This window comes from Apus apus, chromosome 16 (assembly GCF_020740795.1).
Source record: "Apus apus isolate bApuApu2 chromosome 16, bApuApu2.pri.cur, whole genome shotgun sequence".
NCBI lineage: Eukaryota > Metazoa > Chordata > Aves > Apodiformes > Apodidae > Apus > Apus apus.
In genome coordinates this window covers 10167976-10186336 of record NC_067297.1, presented here as the reverse complement: position 1 = coordinate 10186336, position 18361 = coordinate 10167976, and the positions used below count along the sequence as shown (strand labels likewise).

The window sequence follows — 18361 nt, the reverse complement described above, 5'->3', positions numbered from 1 at the left end:
GAACAAGAAGATGGCTCCTGCAGCTTTGTCTTCTCTTTATCACTTCAGGGGAAGTTAAAAGATAGAGAGAAAAAGCGAAAACTTCCCTTTTTCTTGTTGCTGTCTAACCTATATTGCCTCTAGCTTCCTTTAGGAAACTTTCTTCCTTATGCTGAGGTGTTTGGATGTTACTCAGTGTCAGATGTGCTGTTGTACTGTTTGCCACTTCTCAGTGGAGTTCTGCGGTTAATGTCAGTGTGCACTTTGTCCTACACTTGTCTGGCTTTGGGTTGACTTTTTTTTCCATTCATATCTTTTGAGGACAGATTTGATAAACTGCATGCATAAGGTGCGTTGAGGGGTATTAAATGTGTGTTGCTGCTGGATATGTACACTTTCTTTTTTGTGGTCACCGTGTAGAAGCCAGCCTGATGATGCCAACCTAGTGAACTGGGGGCTGGAAGGCTTCACAGAACACTTTCAACACCCCCCCTCCCTTCCTGTCCTACACACTTCTCCATGCACAGCCTTGATTTTACAGTGTTTGTCAAAGTTTTATACTATAAACTTTCAACACACTGCAGCAAAGCTATGTCAAGAGATGGCAAAATGTACCTTTGCAAGTTTGACTTTGCAAGATCAGAATGCAGAGTTACAGTTCATAGAGATTATTGAAGAACAAAATATGAATGCTCAGGATTGTGGTGATATCTTTTGGACATGCATATCCAGAGTGGACAAGTCTTTACTATTATCAAGGACAGTGTCCTGAAGTGTAAGTATACCTGCCAGTAGTCAGTAGATCCAAATTAGACCACGGTGTCTGACTCAGCTCTCCTGTCCATTTTCACCCATGTCATTCCCATTTATGTGGAGTTTCAGCTGAGCTCAATATTTATCATACTGTTACTGCTCAGGCTTTTCCTTAGACTAATTTGGATTTCTGCTTTACCCTAATTGTATTTTACCTTAACCTCGTAAAGGCCATGTGAGCAACATACCACATTAAAGAGAATTTGCAGGAAAAGGGTAGTATTAAAAGAGTATGTAATCTATACTGCATGGGCTAATAAGGGGAATGATACAATCTGAGACTGGGGAAAAGGAAAGTGTTCCTGCTGCAGGCTGCTCCTTAGTGAAGTTTGCAAAAATATATTGACTTTCTAGAAATAAAACTACTTTACCTTCCCCCAGTTCCCTGCAGCTTATAGTCCAGGGGACTCCTCACAAACTGAATTTACTTTGTGGTGAAATTGCAGCTGTGAGCTTATTTCTCAAAGGATGCAGATAATTTCAACATCTTTTGCTCTCTATCCAGGCAGCATCACAGACACCTAGAAAATCTCTTTGGCTAAGTTGGAGGTATCTTCAGATAGCTGCCACCAACCAGTTCTTGGTCGTTGCTTCTGATCTGAAAAATCAGTTTACCTTCATTGTGCACTTGAACTTGAAAAGCTGCAGTTGTCCCCAAATGGTGTGTAGGGGAGAGCAAGGGGCTGCCACCTGCAAGTTTGGTGTTTCATTGCTCCATGAACTTTGTTCATGCTCAGCAAGTTTATATACGGATTTTTTTTCCTTTATTATGCCATTGAAAATGTGCTTTCTTTATATCCATTGCCTCTGCAAAATGCAGATATTTTATAAACTTTGCATGCCTGGTGAATGTTTAACTTTCTAGCTGTTTTATCAGAAGGCAAGTGCAGCTACCGTGTTGAAAAGGAATTGGGGATCTTTATGCACAGATGTTTTTGGAGTACCAAGCATAGGCCAAAAGCAGATATGCTAGCAGAGCAGTAAAAAAACCAAAACAACAAACAAAGAGTAAAAACTGGAATCTGAAGATATCTGACTTGTAAATTAGATGTTCATATCACAAATCTGATTTACATACGCAGGTACATATAAATGTGCTTTGTCTTGCCATCTGATTCATAATATGGTTTCTTCTTCAGTTTGTTTCCAAACAGGTGCAAATGCCTGATTCACTCACCTCTAGATGAGCAGTACCTGGAGGGATCAGCACTTAGGCTGCATCCCTTTCTTTGATCAAAGTGACATTTGAGGGCATAACAGACCACACGTGTCTTGCATGGAACAGTATTAGTGACCAGTTATTCAAGAAGTCAGCTGGTCATGTCAACAGCAGTTGTCACACCTTCACTGGAAGTGGTAGCTTGTCTGGGGCTGCTCCAGTAACCAGACCCATCTACTTCTCTATGCCATTTTGATCATATTTTCAGAATCTCATTGTTAATTATGAGTACCTTGATTTTTTTATATCCCTCCAGAGAACACCAGTTTGGTACCTGGAGAAACTGGTGGCCTGTTTCTTGAGGTCATGCTGCATTGTAGTTTGTGCAAGTAGGGCTTGATGTGGATGGAAATGCAAGTGGAGACAGGAAGAGGAGGCTGTCTCTGTCCAACTCATAAATTAATTTAGTAAATGGAGCACCTTGTTCTGTATCAATTCCAGGGGTACTGTTGCTCATAAATGGAATAAAACACATATGCATGAGATTTGTAATCAGAAAATCTGTTACTTAGGCTGCTCTTTCAAGGGTGCTATCCTCTCTCTGAATATGTTTCACTGGCTGCTCCCAAACTACTAAAGCACACAATCAAAAGTGAATCATAGAACATGCTTTTGAGTATTTGGTCTCATCTTGCTGCTTTTGACAGGCTGAAAGAGCCATATAATCTAATGCTGATGATTGAAATGATTCTGACTTTTTTCACTGTTTGAAAGCACTGGGTTTGGAGTGAATCTCCCTAAAAATCTCTGTTCACGGTCTCCTTTCCATTGATGTCCCTTGGAAGATTTTCAGTGCTTAAACATTTGCTGTCTCCAAAAGAGGAAAATACTGCTTGCTTAGAGTGATTCTGGAGAGATTCCAGCACCGAATGAATATTAAGTAGAAAATGTCCTTCTCAGAGGCAGGAAGAAATGATGAATCACTGTGAAAGCCTATTTCTTGGCTGATCTGCCTATGTATTTTGTTATCTGAAATTCTAATGAAGACATTAGCAGACTAATGTATTGTGCAAACTGAATAGAAAATGGAGTAAAGGTGGGAGATGATGACAGCTGAGTGCTGGGGTTGCAGGTAAACCAGAGCCTTTATACCAGGGCACCAGTCTGAGGCAGAGGGTCGCATGCCTGCTTCCTTTGGGAAAAGGGGAAAATCAATCTCATCTACCTTGTGCCTGGTTGTGATTTATTATCAGAGAAGACTAATGAGTCTGCTATCTTGACTGCAACATTTATTGGTGATGAGTGACTCCAAAAAAATTATCTGTATAGGAGGAGGAAATTGGTGAGTTATTGTGACCCCCAGTCAGGTCTCCCTCCTTTAGGGACAATCTCATTCAGCTTTCTGCCTTTCCAAGAGAGGAACGTTTCTGGCTTTCTGTGCTCTAATTAGCAACAAGACTTTTGCAGTTTGTTCTAGGACAGACAGTTGACATCACTGAGATTAGCATCTGTGGGCAAAGCTTGTACAGAGAAGTCAGATAGACATTGAATAATCTTAATATATTTTTTTTTAGACTAGATGAAAAAAAATTATTCACCTTGTTCAGCTGGGAGATGAAGACACACAAAGATCACCCCCCAGGCTCACCCTACCTTATGCCTCCTAGGCAGTGTATATTTTATCAGCTAAGAATTTCTGTTGCAAGTGGGAGCTCTCAGCATAATGCAGCAGTTGAACCATGAGTGCTCTTCTGACTCTTTCCTACTTGGCATGTGGTTGAACCCATCTGAGATCCTAGGACTCAGGACCAGTGTGATAAAGGTACCATATTCAGGTGCCTAAAGTAGCAGTCAGACACCAGAGGTTTTTTTAAGCTCCATGGGCCCTAATTCCTATTGATTTTACTTTAGCTGTAAGGATCTGTATCTTCATGTCTTGCCTGAGGTCATTAAAGGATGCTGTGGTGGAGCTGGGAAGTGAAATGAGATTTCCTGTCTCGGTCCAGTACCTTAATCAAAAAGCTATGGTTTACATCACAGTTTATGACAAGAAAGCTAAGAAACCTTATTAACTAATCCAACTCTCATCTGGACTGTATGAAGAAATCACATTCAGCATTATATCGTCCTTTTGAAGATATATGTATATTGTGTTATGTTGCTCAAGAGTTTGCTAAGTTATACCTTGGATATTTTCTGCTTCACAATAGTTTCAGTGTGGCAGTTTTCCATGAAATTGTCCTCTCTATCTGTTAATTGCCGAAACAGATCATCCTTTTCTTCTCTCCTGGTTTTTATGGTTTAAAGATGAAAGGTAGGCTGATATTGCTAAATAAGAAATGTAAACTGCATCTGGTCTCCAACAGTTGGCATTCATCTTCAATTACCACATCCTTTCCATGGTTTTTCGAAGGGATTACCTTTGTAACAGCTCTTGTTAGAGACCTGCTGAAAGAAACTTATGTTAGGCATTTGTACTCCATTTGATCAAGACTTTCAGAAGGGAAATGGATGGTTTAAGTTCCAGTGATGGATATGACAGAGTTTAGTCATAGGTGTCTGATTCAAAACAACCTGGGCAGCTGGTGACCCAGCCTTTGTTAGCATTGAGTTCTGATTATGTTAGTGAATTGATGTGTAAAATGCTGCCTACCCACTGTCATTATCTTTGAAGTCATCATAGTCACACATTCCAGAACAGGTTTTAGTCTCTGTGGTTTTGTTAATATTTCTTAAATTGCTGTGATTCATCCTGATCCCAGAGTGTGTCCAATGAAGATGGCCCCATTATCAAATGGGATTAGGAAAATGTGAAGGAGAAACAATAAGTTGAAAATAGCAGGAATAGAGGAACATGTGTCTTGTACCCCGTTACAGTCTTTTCTAAGATGGGAAGAGGCACTGGTCTCCATGGACTGAAGTACAGACTGGTCTGGGATCCAGTTTGACCATTGGCTACTGATGAGAGTTTGTCTCTGTGCTTGGCAGTCACATACCTCAGTACATTAATTTTAGTGAAGAGTAAATTGTGCCATGTGACTGAGGGATAATGGGGTTTCTACTCTTCCATTTTTTATGTCATCTGGTAAGTGCTGATCTTGCATTAAGTTGTCACTGTCAAACTAGATAGCATTAAAGAGGAAAAGAGTTGGTAGATACTCAGTAGGTCTAAGTATTCTTGGATCCCTAGGCACATTCAGTAAAAATTTGTTGGAATGAAGGATGGCTAAAAAATGTTTTTAATCTAGGCTTTTTAAAATTTCTCTTTTGAGATCCACTGTAATAAATTGAGATTATTGATTCAGCCTGCAGCAGTCCTAAGATTCACTCATTTAAGAGCCAAAACTGCTCTCTTACTCAGAGCAATAACCCAACGCTTTGAAATCTCTCATCAGAGACTCCTGGTCCACACATGTAGACAGGCATTCAACAAAGATTTCTGCTGTTTATGGATCTTACATCAGCTGAGATCTCTGCATTGTTTCTTGTAGTAATTATATGGTACTACCCACATTATTAGTCTATCCATGGACTCACGTGTAGGCTATTTATACATGATACCATGTTTTAAATCTCCTCTTTTGAAGAGAGGGTTAAGTACAGCTTTTGGTACAGTCAGTCTTGTGTATCCATATAAACAAAATCTCCTTCCAAGGGTAAATATTTCTCAAGGCATTAAGAGTTTGAATTATCAATAAATAGTTGCAAGGGAATGCTTAATATCATACTCAAAAGTACTCTAAAATCAAGGATCCTGGTTAAATTAACACTAGCTGATATAAAAGGTGAGTGTTTATTCCATATAGTTGGCAAGAGCTGGTGAACTCCATGGCATTTTCTCCCTAAGTCACTTCTGTTTTGCCTTTTATGCATTTTTTATTATCTTTCCATTAACAGGATATTTCTATTCCACCTTCTTTTCTAAAACTGTGCTTCTCAGAAGCATTCACACAGCTCTGCAGTTCAGTTTCTCCTTGTTCTCCTGGGACAGTAATTTACTGCTAGCCTGTGTCAGTATTACGTTACTAGCCCCATCACCAACTTGCTGGCTCAGCTGCTGTAACCAGTAAGTAGCACCTAATCATTGTCCATCTCCTCCAGCAAAGGAGTAACCTTGGGCTCAGTGCTACCCACTTAGGCCTGTGTGCTCAGCCCCAGAGCTGTGGTGGCTGTTCAGCACATCCCAGGGAGTCCTTACTGCCTCATACAAGTGTGTGGTCCAAGGTAGCCCTGCCTGATTAGCATATTTATAAGTTAAAATTAATCCAAGGAGTGAACAGGCCCAGGGGAATTCTCAGTCCAATCAAATTAGGTTCATATATCCAACCCTGAGCAATTTTTCAGAAGGTCTGCCTTCATGAAGCTTCATTTGTAATCACTACGTGCTGTGTACTTTATAAAAGTTTTGTAATTACTTGCTGTTCCGGCTGCTGAGCAGTTCTAAATGTTAGATATTAAGGAATTGCTGTTTCAGTCAGTGAACAAGCTCTCAACATTAAATGTGCTTCATGAGAAATTTTTTTCTCAGCCATTACACATCTCTGAAGGCATATTTTTTTTTCAAGTGGATGCTTTCCCAGCTGTTGATCATCTCTGTGTTTCTTCTGTATGAAGAGAGAAGGAGGGAACTGATGATAGTGTGGCATTGTATAAAGGCTTTATCACAAATGCAGCCCTTGAAATGATTACGCAGGTCATCCTGAAAAAGTGCCAATAAAACCTTTATCTTACATCATATGTGTTTTTCAGATATTTTTTTGTCGTGTTTTACAGAAGAAATATTTTAGCAATGTTTTACAGAATTCCGTTAAAGAAATTTGGTACCATTTTTTTTTTATATCTCTCTGCCAATGCAACTTGGCAGTTTGGGAAGAAGTAGCCTGTTCATGGGTTAAGAAGATAACTTGGCTGATGTGAGTGGCACGAAGTGCTCACTGAGGGCTGGAAATCTGAATGAAGCAGGTGTTGGTGAGGCAGTGCTGTAATGAGTGGGCTGGCTGGGAATGAGCTCTGTCCCACCTGCAGCTTCCCACCTAGAGCTCTCTCATTCTACCAGTAGGGTTGGGGGGGCTTTTGTTGTAAAGCTGCATGCTTCACATCTGCTCAGAGACTATTTAGAGAAGTGTAGAATTCTTGATCAGAAACACTTTCCTGGCATATATTGTCTTCTACAACAGCTTTGATGTGTGCAAAAATGTATTCTCTATTTAGCGTAAGTGAAAGCACCGAGACAGTCAATCACATGTAAAAACTTTCTCTCTGTCAGTTCCTAGGCATCAGATGTAGAAATGGTGAAACTTATGGCATTTCAGGTGTCATTAATCTGAGGGATAATGGTGCCTTTAACAGTTGAATGAACTCTGTAGCTCAGGTGATTCAGGTATCTTTGCATATAATCATGCTTCCAAATAAATTACAAAGTTTGTATTCGTTTTGAGATGTCCCAGAAGTGTGTAAACTGCAGTTATCACAGTTCCCTTGTATTTCCAAACTGTAAGATTTATTTAGTAGGAACTTTTTCAGTGGGAATAGGCCGGTCTTGAGTTATGAAATGCTAAACCCATCCATCTATGGCATTGCTACCCAAAATCACTCTTTAAATGCATGGAGGAAGTATAACACTGTTGCAGAAGTGTTGCAATGTCTCTCTTTTCACACAGCAAGGAAATAAATTCAAAGCAATAGGCAGTATTAAGACTTTTTAAGAGTAAGCCATCCAAATGAAAACCCATAATCAAAATAATAATTATCAGGGGAACATACTTGCTTTCAAAGTAATCATGCAAAGTAAAGTACAGAGTATGTCTTAAGTAATAAAAAATGGTGATTTCTGTTCAGAGGGAAAAAGAAACTCTAGTACTTGAGAATATAACTGCTTTGTACATGATGAGTTCTTGATGGATTTTCTCAGAAATGGGCATTTGTGTAATGTACATAAAAAAGAGGAAAAATTGAAGCTGTTATGTGGTAAATGCATCCAAAGGTGTGATGAAGCTGGGATTGTGTTCCTGAAGCTAGGAAGATGCCTGTCTTGTCATTTTACACTTATTACAGCGTAGGGTTGGGTTGAAGTAATATTCTGTGAAATATTAAGACTTTCTACACTGTGGAAAGGCATTTGGAAAGTTCCAGAAAAGTGAATGTATCATTTCTGATGCAAATAATTTGTACATTTTTTTAAAAGGCAATACAGTCTGGCAATTTTAAATTTTTTTTTTTTTTGTAAATTCTTTTTATTTCTGATGTAATTAAATTTAAAACAAGGAAAAGAATTCAGCATGTCTTTTAACATTTGTCATTGAAATTATCTTATGTCTCCTGAATTAATAGTGCATTTTACCTGCCCTAGCTTTTTTCTTTCTATTTGTCTCAGCTGCCTGGGTTTTTAATTTCCAGAGCCTACCTCTAAGTTAAGACTAATCCTGTCATTTTTCCATTTAATGATGTTAATTTTTTTAATGGCTTCCATGTAGCATATTTGAACTTCAGTTACACTGAGTTTCATTGCTAAGGATTAATGTGATTTGGATGGTGAACACACACAATGAATCTTGTTTTTCATTTTGGCTGTGCTAATTCTGGGCTCTTCAGTCTTCATGAGCTGCACTAGATTTAACTTCTGTTGAACAGGGTCAAATCCATCTTGCAGTAGGGTTGAATCATGCTTGCAAAGTCAGAAAAAAAGCATGTAATGTAATAAGTATATTTTACTTTCATCTGAAACAATATCCTGGGTTGTATCCCTCCACATCATGGTCATAGTAAGAGCAGGTGACCCATTTTGAATCATCCCAGTGTGTATGCTCTGAAGAAGTTGTAAATTGGAAAACGCCTTGTTTTATATCAGCATATAAATAGCTGCACTTTCCAGTAGCTAATATGATTCACTTCATTTGCCTTCTTCAATGAAGTAATAGCTCTTCCCTTTCCCTGTTTTCCTCTTTTCAGAAGTAACAGTTTATTCAATGAGGTCGTGCAGATGAACTTTGAAATAGCCAGTTTCAGCAGCCTTTCTGGAACACAGCCCATCACCTGGCAGGTGGAATACCCTCGGAAGGGGACAACAGACATAACCTTGTCTGAAATCTTCATCTGCCAGAAGGATCTTGTTGGAATTGTTCCACTGGCGATGGTAAGAAACTGTTTCAGCATGTTGTTTCATCCTGTTGGTGTGTGGTTTGGGAACACATGTGCCAAGCCTCAGACAGACCTGCAGAGGAATGTTCTCTGTCCTGCCTTTCTGTTTTATAGCTGTATAGAACTACTTGCTATAATCATGACCCCACATAATGGTCTGTACACATCCTACCATTTCAATTCTTAAAAACTTAACCACAGAATAAAGAGATGCTGCTGCTTTAAAAATCTGTCAGACTTCAGATCCTGAACTTCTGTCATGGGTGGTTCCCTCCAGGCCTCACCCCCTGATAACACCCAGCCAAGTAGATTGATCTTCCCATTTTTAGTTGCCATTACATGGCTTGAACTTACAAGCTGTAGAGCAACTTTTGAGGCCCCTGAGCATCTTCTGCTAAGGCCTAAGTTGCTTGGTCCTTCGCAGGCTGAGGCTGATACTAATGTCACTGCCTGTTTCTCTAACAGTGTAAGAACCTGTGGTTTCAAGGAAGAAACAGAAAATTATAATAGCCTCAATAATATATTCAGGAAAATAAAGTATAGCCTTTCAAAGTCTTGGGTTCAAATCTACTTGCCCTGCTCAGTGTGGTAGCTTCAGCTGTGGGATACCTCCCTCCCTCTGAAATCATACTCATTGCCTGTCTTTACAAGACTCACAAATGTGATCTGTGGAAACAGCGTCTCCTTCTCTTCCTCTAGCCCAGTGAAGTTGCAATTACTTTTGCAAAGCAGGGCTGGGACAGTGGGATCACTGAGACTTAGCAGTTTAGGGGCCCCTCCTGCCAGTGAACAACCTAGGACTAAATTCCTGCTCTGAGTCAAGCAAACAAGAAATATCACTGGAGTCTCCAGCATCTCAGGTGCACCAGTTCTAGGTAGGCCTTTTATTTTCTGTGGATTTTAGGTACATTCTGAGAACTTTTTCCATGTTCATAGATTAAGTAAGCACTGAGCATTTATTTTGAAAGTTCTGCCAAACTTCAGGAGAGGAAGAACCACAAAGCTCCCAGGTGCCTAGAACAGGACCAAGGGGCAATCAATAGAGGAACCACACATGCTGCCATTAGTCAATATTACAGCTCAGGATTTGGAAGATGAGTTAGACACAGCCATCCTGTTTGTGAATATTGTCTCTCCTCTGCATAATCTTGGTGATGAAATTCTGGCAGTCTATTCTTTGAAGAGTGTTCAGTGGTTTACAGCAGATAATTAGTTGAATATTGTTTCCTGGAAGTCTTAGTCTTCAATATATTCTTCCACTTTGAAGAGTAAAACTGCTGCTTGAATCAAATGAGGTCGTGCCCAGCAATTTCCTGATCCAAAGTCTGTTAAGTCAGCAGAAAGCCTATGCTGCATTCCAGATCTCGGAGGGAAATAATTGTGCTCATTACCTGTAGAGCTGAACAGGAAATACATGTTTGAGCTTCTGTCTTATAAAGACTTGAGAATGTGCACAAGGAAGGCTTTTCTGGTCAGATTTTATCTTGAGATAGATGCCTTCCCTAGCCTCCAGTACCAAATTAAAGACATCTGTCTACTGGCAGACTTAACATGATCTTGATAATTTTTTGAAAGAATTTAACAACTTCTCTGTATTCTATATCTGAGGACATAAAGATTTTTTGCACTGTCCCTGTCAGGGTCTAATGCACTTGCATAGAAGGTTCAAGATTTACTTCCAGACTTGTGTCTATCCTAGATTTAAATTCATCCACTTACAGGGGTTCCTTTAAGAACAGGAGGTCTAACTTAGTTAATTTAGTGCTGTGTAACTCATATAAAGTGAGATCCTTTATTCCCAACAGAGGTACCACTAGGCACTCTGTGTTGTGCAAAGAGGTCAAACAATGAAATCATTAAACCTTTCTCTGTGCAAAGCTTTCTTGTATTTATCTCATTTCTGTATGTTGTGATAACACTTGGCTGGAGCCAAAATATACTGTGTTAACAGAATCCAGTTGGATGGGATTCCAGTGCAAAATTGGCTTTGCTAGCAGGATATTAGTAGATAAAGGGAATTTTCAGAGTTTTGTGTTAGCTAACACTGCAGATCCAGCCAGGGTGCTTTCTTCATTTAGGCATTAATCTCTAGCTGAGCTGATTACCTGGCAAGTTCTCCTGTTCAGAAACAAGAGTCACACTGAAAAGAGAGAGGGTGATACTCTATCTACTGAAAAGTCAGACCACACTCTTTATCTCAACTGCACAGTGTAAAACAACAACACGTTATTGTGCACAGAAATGAAATCCTGGTGTTTATCAGCAAGTGTGTTTCATAATCCTCTAGAGGGTAAAGTAAATTTTGTGGATTTAAGCCTGGAGTGTTTCTACAGCAAAACTGCTAACATCAAAAGTAAAATCAGTCATTCAGAGTTTTTAAAGGTGGCCAAAAATAGGGAAAGAAAGAGCTGCCCAAAGATCCTGGGTTAGGATGTAGGATCTGATTGAGCCTCTGCCATTGGTCTGATCAGCATCCCAGTCAGGCTTTTGGAGGTGAAAGCAGCAAACTTCTGTTTGGTATGAGCATAACATAAAGGTTGTCTCTGACTCACAGAATAAAGCATGTCTCACGTGTGCCATTCCAAACTTATGAAGCAAGGAAGATCATATATCCTTTATTGCCCTATGCCTGATTACATTACAAAAAAGTAGTAAGATGAAAACCAAGTGAGCCATCAAAAGGTTAGTGCAATTGTTGCTGGAGTATTTTGGAATGAAAGAGATTAACGAATTAACATTGTCAGTGAGAGCTGAACCTTGGATTTTAAAAGAGCTTTATAGGACTTTGGACCAGCGGAGCAATTGGTAGGATTCAGCAGCTGAAAAATCAATGGAAATTCATCATATAGTCAAAAGAGGAGCTTAGTACAATCCATGTTCTGTGTGCCTAACTACTGGGCTAAATGGTATACACAAGCAGGAAACAGCAATGCAGTGTTGCTGCTGTGGTGAACACCAACTATAATGAAATAAAAAACAGCAAGAGGTATCAAAACTACTGGGCTGAGACTATGTGTAGTAACTTTAAAAAAAGAAAATAATAATTTGAGGTAAATAATTTTTTTTCCTGAACTCAGAAGTTAATCAATCTGAGTAATTTTGGAGGACATTTCACTCTTCAAGGTATTTAGAGAGAAAAATGAGACAAAAACGTTAGGAAAATGTAATTCTAGCTGGTTCTATTGCTTTCAGAAAATACATCCCACCATCTGCTGACAGGAAAAATCTACTCCAAAGTCTTAAACTTCCAGCAGACATAATCTACTGTCTGAGTTCTGCCTTATTCTATTATTTCCGATTTCATGTTGCTTGTTGCAGGATCATTTAGGAAAGTGCTTTCATTGGAGCTTAATTAATTAGCTGCTAAGCTACTTTTGAAAACCTCCTCAATTAATCACAAGCAACCTCAATTTGCCAGTCAAAGTGTACAAGGTTGCTTAACTTAGTTCCCACATTTTCCTCAGCTTTCTGTCCTGTTGGGGACAAATAGAGTCAACTATATTGGTTTTATCACTAGACTACATTAAAAACCAAAACCAAAATTGCTCATGTTTGTAGCATGCACACACAGAGAAATCCCACTGGAGAAGTTTGTATATCTGTGTTCAACACAAGACCATGTTTTAGGAAATTTAGCAAGAGATTTCTTTTCATGCTTTAAACTGATAATGCATACTTTAAATACTAGCACATTTTGCTTTGGGATAGAACAAGGTAGAAGACCTGGGTATAAATGCATTGCTTGGTGCCTGTAAGGCACGTTAATATGAAGGGAGAACTTCTTCATGGGAGGAAGGTGGGGAATCAATGGTTTAATATTTACACAAGAGCATCTGGGTCCCTGTATATGGAGCTAAAGTAGGGGTCCTGCAACAGCAGGTTAAACTCCCTTTGAATTAGTTTAACTGTGACTTGCATGAAATCCAGGTATTTAAAGTACTGAAGCATAAACTCAGTGTCAGGAGACTATTCTGAAAGTTCTAGTCTCAGTTTACTCCAAACGATACTTGTCACCATGGGAAGCCATGCAACTTGCTCATCCATGCTTATTACTTCTTTAAAATAACAGTGATACTACATTTTCAGGGAGTCTTTCAGGCTTTGTTCATCAGGCTCTATAATCCATTGATAACTGCTTATCAAAGTTGGAAGCACTCTTGGGCATTACTTAGAGGGTGTTGCGGCTGTTTCCACCTCACGTGCTCAGAAGTTTGTTTTTGCTTCCCGGCTCTATCAGCAGGCCTAACAAAAGTTGTGATCTGTCTCCTCACCTCCTGCTTTTCTACTGATGGTGTTCCATTAGGAAATTTGGTCTTCATGGATCTTTCTTTGCATTCAGAACTCAGTGTAGTCACAGTTCTGCTGCAGAAATAAGCGAATGGATATCTGAGATGCAGAGCTGTGCCTCAGCCAAAACCACTTTTTGACATTTTTATGTAGGCTTCTTAACTTGCTTTCCATTAAAACACAGAAAATTGAAAATTTAGCTCCCCAAGCAATGTTGGTTTTATATACACATTCATGTATGCCATTCCCTAAGGAAAATGATACTGTGAAGTCAACTATTTTTAGAGTTCAGTTAAAGGACTGAGTGATCTGTGTGGAAGACTAGAGTTAAAATCTTCTGATGTTAAGGGAGAAGCAGCAACTGAGATCACTTAGTTGCCTATGGTTTCCAGCATGGCAGATCACAGTTGTTTACATGAGGATAGCATTCCTTCCTTCAGATACGTGGTGGATAAAATTTCACTACAGTTCGTGTCACGACTCTGTCTTTATAGCAGATGAACTCGGGAGCCTGCCTACCTGCTTCGAAATTGGCCATGCCAATTTGTGTTGAGCTGTGACCAGCAATGCATATCAATTCATCCTATCTGCTCAGGATTGGCTTTTTTGTTGCCTGCCCATCAGGAAACAAAAGCAGAAAAGGAGGAACTGTTGTTCATCGATCGTAAATCGGTCAGAAGGTGCAGACAACATACAGAATTCAAATTGGCTCAATTTAACAGTGCCTTTTTAAGTCTCGGTCATAATTTCTACAACCACTGTGCTTTTGCATCTAACTTCTGTTTTCCTTTTCCTTACTACAATCACATCCAGACGTACCTTTTGCAGGAAATGAAAATGGATCAATAAGGCTATCTCATCTGGCTGGAATTAAATTTTCCATTGGATCAAGTTGTATGTCATTTTCTATGCAGCACAACAGTACGTGTAATTTCCTCTTCCAGCATCCCTCACATCTGACAAAGCTATTGAATGGAATACTTTGAGATTTTTAAAAAACTGAGGGGAGGTGGGGCCAGATTTTTAGAGTGATCTGTAAAAGATGTCAGCACACGGGCCCAGGGATTTGAGATCCCCCAGCCTGTCCATGCTTCATGCCCATCACTTGTGCATGTTAGAAGAGTACTGTCAGGGACTCTTTCTTCTGCCAGTGTGCCAGAGTGCAGGGCTGCATGGAGATAACCAGATACTTCTATGCTGATTTTTAAGCTTGCAAATTAGTCTGAGTCGAGTCCATCTTTTGCTGTAGATAAATGTTGGTATTGGTTCATGGTGCCCCATTGTGTAACATGAACTCTGGAGATTCTTTTGTTCTTGTGATTTATTGGGCAAGATTTGGGGACTGCTTTAAGTACTGTTTCAGATTTATGATACTGCTCCATCAGAAGAAGACATCTAAAATAAGAGTTTCTATTTGAAAAGACAGCTGATTACAATTCTGATTGTTTAACATAACCACAAAGGCAGTTTCACAGCTGCCACACACGTGTGAGCAGAGACCACGCAGAGCCATAATAATGAGCCAAGAGAAAGTGAGCACTGGACCCAGATGATAGTGCTTGAGGACATGCCAGGGCTGTGTGTTTTGTTGCTGTAGTGGCTAAGGACTGTGTTCACCTTGTGTGCCCTCCCCTGCTGCCTTCACTGCCAGATCAGACAGAGGAGAGCAGAGAAGCACTTCTCAGCAGGGGACCAATTTCAGAGGCTGATACCCTGTAAAAGTTTGCAGGTGAAACAGAACTGGAATTTAAAGACAGAGGAGTTATTAATTTGTAAGACTGTAGCGTGTGTTAAGCAATTCTGACTTTGACTAGAGTTCACCTGTCGTCAACAATGAGAGGCAAGTGCTGTGCCTGGGTCTGGATCTCCTGCAGCACCACACTTCTGCTGCTGAGGAAGGGGAGATGGAGCAACATTGCCTGGGCTTGTTCCTGAGGTGCTGGCAGAGCTGGTGGGGAATTGAACTCAACAGTCTTGGTTGGTAGATTATGCCCTCTCCTGTGGAAGTTAATGTACTAGTTTTCATCTAAACTAGTCAGCTTTAGCTAACAGTCAGTTGTCTTAACTGATAAATACAAGCCCAGGCACTGCCCAAACTTATTCCAGACAACAAATATTTGTGGTTTACCCTAGAGTGTAAGTGGTCTCGAGCTTCTCACACTGTCACTTAAAAGAGGTGCCAGATGAACAGTGATTGCCAGAGCAGAGCAGGTACGTTTGCAAACACAGCAGGAAGTTAGCCAGTTTGAGCTTTAAGCGGGTTAGCTGTGACCCACACCAAAAAACAGGAACAATTTCTCCTGACTGACAACTTCTAATGATGATTTTAATCTGTAAAAAAGAGTTTTCTTATTTCTGGGGAATACCTCCTTCTTCACAATCAGGGGAAGTACTCACCTAGCAGAATTATTAATTATTTAGGCTGGAACCTAATTAATGAGTTACTGAGGTGCTCCAGCTTGGACAGTGAGTATCTAGACAACAAGAAGATGCTTTACTCTAATGGAAGATAATGAGTAAGCATAAGAGGAAAAAAAATCACCAGGACTTCTATAAGCCTCAGAAGCATTAAAAAATCCAGCAACTTTTCAGCTTCCATTTGCTATTATATACGTGTTTGCCTTACCTTGCTTTCAGTTTACTGTTCATTATCCAGCCAGACTCTTGTCACTGAGGATGTTTGTCATGGCATTCATAAGGAATCTGTACTTCAAACTCAGTAGTTCTGCTTGAGAGAGATAAAACTCTAAAATAGGACAGGGTTCAGCAGAGTCCCAGGGAGGAAGCCAGCACTGTGTTTCTGGCTCTCTCTACCTGTGCAGCAGCTACTGTGAGGACAAGGGGAGCAGCAGCGGTGGTGGCATTTGATCTATTCATAATCCCAGTACCTGAAGGGTACCCAGACTTCACCAAAGCTTGCCTACTCATAAAGCCTGCTTTGTCAAGCTAGAGTGGCTGCATGCAAAGGTCTTTCTGCAAGGCCTGAGCTCTCCAGATTGATGCACATCTGCTAAACAAATTAACAGACCCAAACTTCTCCACTGTGGCAGTGGCCCCAGTGCTGTGGTGTGTGCTTTAGACCTTGTTAAACTGCAGGGCCTGGCAATGAAAACCAGCACAGTGAACCTGTCAAGATTGTTTTTCCCCTCAGAAACAAATTATGCTTAATATTTAAAGCACCAGCACCATTGTATGAGGATCAGCAAGCCAGCATGCTGGTGAGAGAGGGAATTCCAGCAAGCAAATGGAAACAAAAATAACACTGACACTAATTTTAACCAGGTTCTAGTCATCTAATTTATCCTCTGATTTTTTTTTTCCCTAGCAAAGCTGATTGTCTTTCTGCAAGATTTGTTACCTCACAGAACAATAATATAGGCTGTAACGATGTAATTTATTGCTCTAATTTGCTTTTGGAAATCCTCTATTAGTGAAAAATAGCAGCAGCACAGTTTTATTAATTACAGCAGTTGAATATTGAATGCTGACTGTCACTGTCAGGATTAGTGCCTGTGCTGTACGCGACTCTCCAAGGCCCTACAGGACCAGAGCTGAGCATGTTTTGGAGCTTGTGAAATGAGTATTTTGATTAAACTAAGTAAGTGTAAAAAAAAATAATTCAAGTTCACTGGGGAGTTCAAGAAAATGATAGAGGGAAACATTAGCCTGTAAATTCAGTGTTAAAAAACACAGCAGTGTGTTACTGCACCTCAAAATGTGCTTACATCGTGTGGTTCTGCAGCGTAGCCCATTTGCCGATCCCTGTGGGTACCTTCTACCCACAAACTGCTTCTGACAGTTCAAGCCTTCAGGCTTATTATTGAGTTTTACTCTCAGTTTGCCATTCCAAAGAGAACTTTTTTTTTTTTTTTAATGAGGAATGTTTTTACCTTGGCACAACACTTATTTTCATTTGCATTAAGTGGATGTTACCAGGATGTAGCTGGGGGAAGAGCATGGGTAGAAAATCACCTTGTGTGATTTAAAGGTGAATTCTCATCCTTTTGTGCTCTGAAACAGTGCACAATTGAATGAAATCCGGAAAGCTTGCTATAAGCTCTTGGTGATCTTGAATGCTCATTTTGGAGAGCTAACAGAAGGTAGAAGGCCTCCTGCTGCACATACTATGTCAGCAGCAGAAACCAAAGCGATCAGTCTAAGACCTGGATGTACTTTGGAACCATCTTGTATTGGGTCCTACGTGTCTGTGTGACAGCACCAAGCCATTTTTATAGGGCTGGAAACTTTGATTGAGCCAGCAGAGAAGTCCATGTTTTAGATTCTGGATCTGGGACAAAATGTCAGTTGCAAGCACTGAAAAGCAGTGCCTAAGAGCGGAGCTGCCAGCTGGCACGAGGTGTCCTGCAGCATATGCTTTAAGGATGCCTGGAAGCTTCAGGAGTGAGCTTGGTGTAATAAATAAGTCATTAGAGACAGTGATTCCTCCTCACTGCTCTTACCTCACTTATATTATAGGCTACTCATTGAGCACTGGGAGACTGATATGCAAAAATAGAAATTGTCTGATGGACTAGGAGCCACATGTCTAGAGTTAGGTTCTGCCTCTTTTGGATCTTTGGCTGCACTAAGGTCCACAACTGTTTACTGTGCCCATCATTAAAATGGACACAGTAATTAATATTTCCTCTGTTACAGTGTAATTATTTGGCTCACAGGATCATTCTATACTGTTGATTCTTTATAAAGGAATAGTCCCTGCTAAAACAGGAATTCCAGTCTCCCCCACTCAGTACTGGTAGCGTTGTTCCAGTCCTGAAGAGTAAAATGTAAGTGAAGCAAGGCTTGTGGCTAGAGGTCATATCTTTCATTAGGCCATCCAATAGAGTCAGAAAAAGCAGACAAGCTTTCAGGCACATAAATCTTTTTTTCAAGCCTCTTTCAGTGTTGTAAGTCACTGTGAGATGCTCAGATAAAGATAATGGTCGCTATGATTGCTCCAGGTTACACTAACAAATATAATACTCC

General features: G+C 40.1%; 1 protein-coding gene across 1 annotated transcript in view; it reads left to right on the top strand.

The window, feature by feature from the left end:
- The window catches only part of TMEM132C (transmembrane protein 132C), a 185267-nt gene that overhangs the window by 130090 nt on the left and 36816 nt on the right, over positions 1 to 18361 (top strand). The window contains exon 4 of the mRNA XM_051634369.1: positions 8900 to 9083. Coding sequence (XP_051490329.1) covers positions 8900 to 9083 — 184 coding nt within the window. The remainder of the gene's footprint in view (positions 1 to 8899; positions 9084 to 18361) is intronic.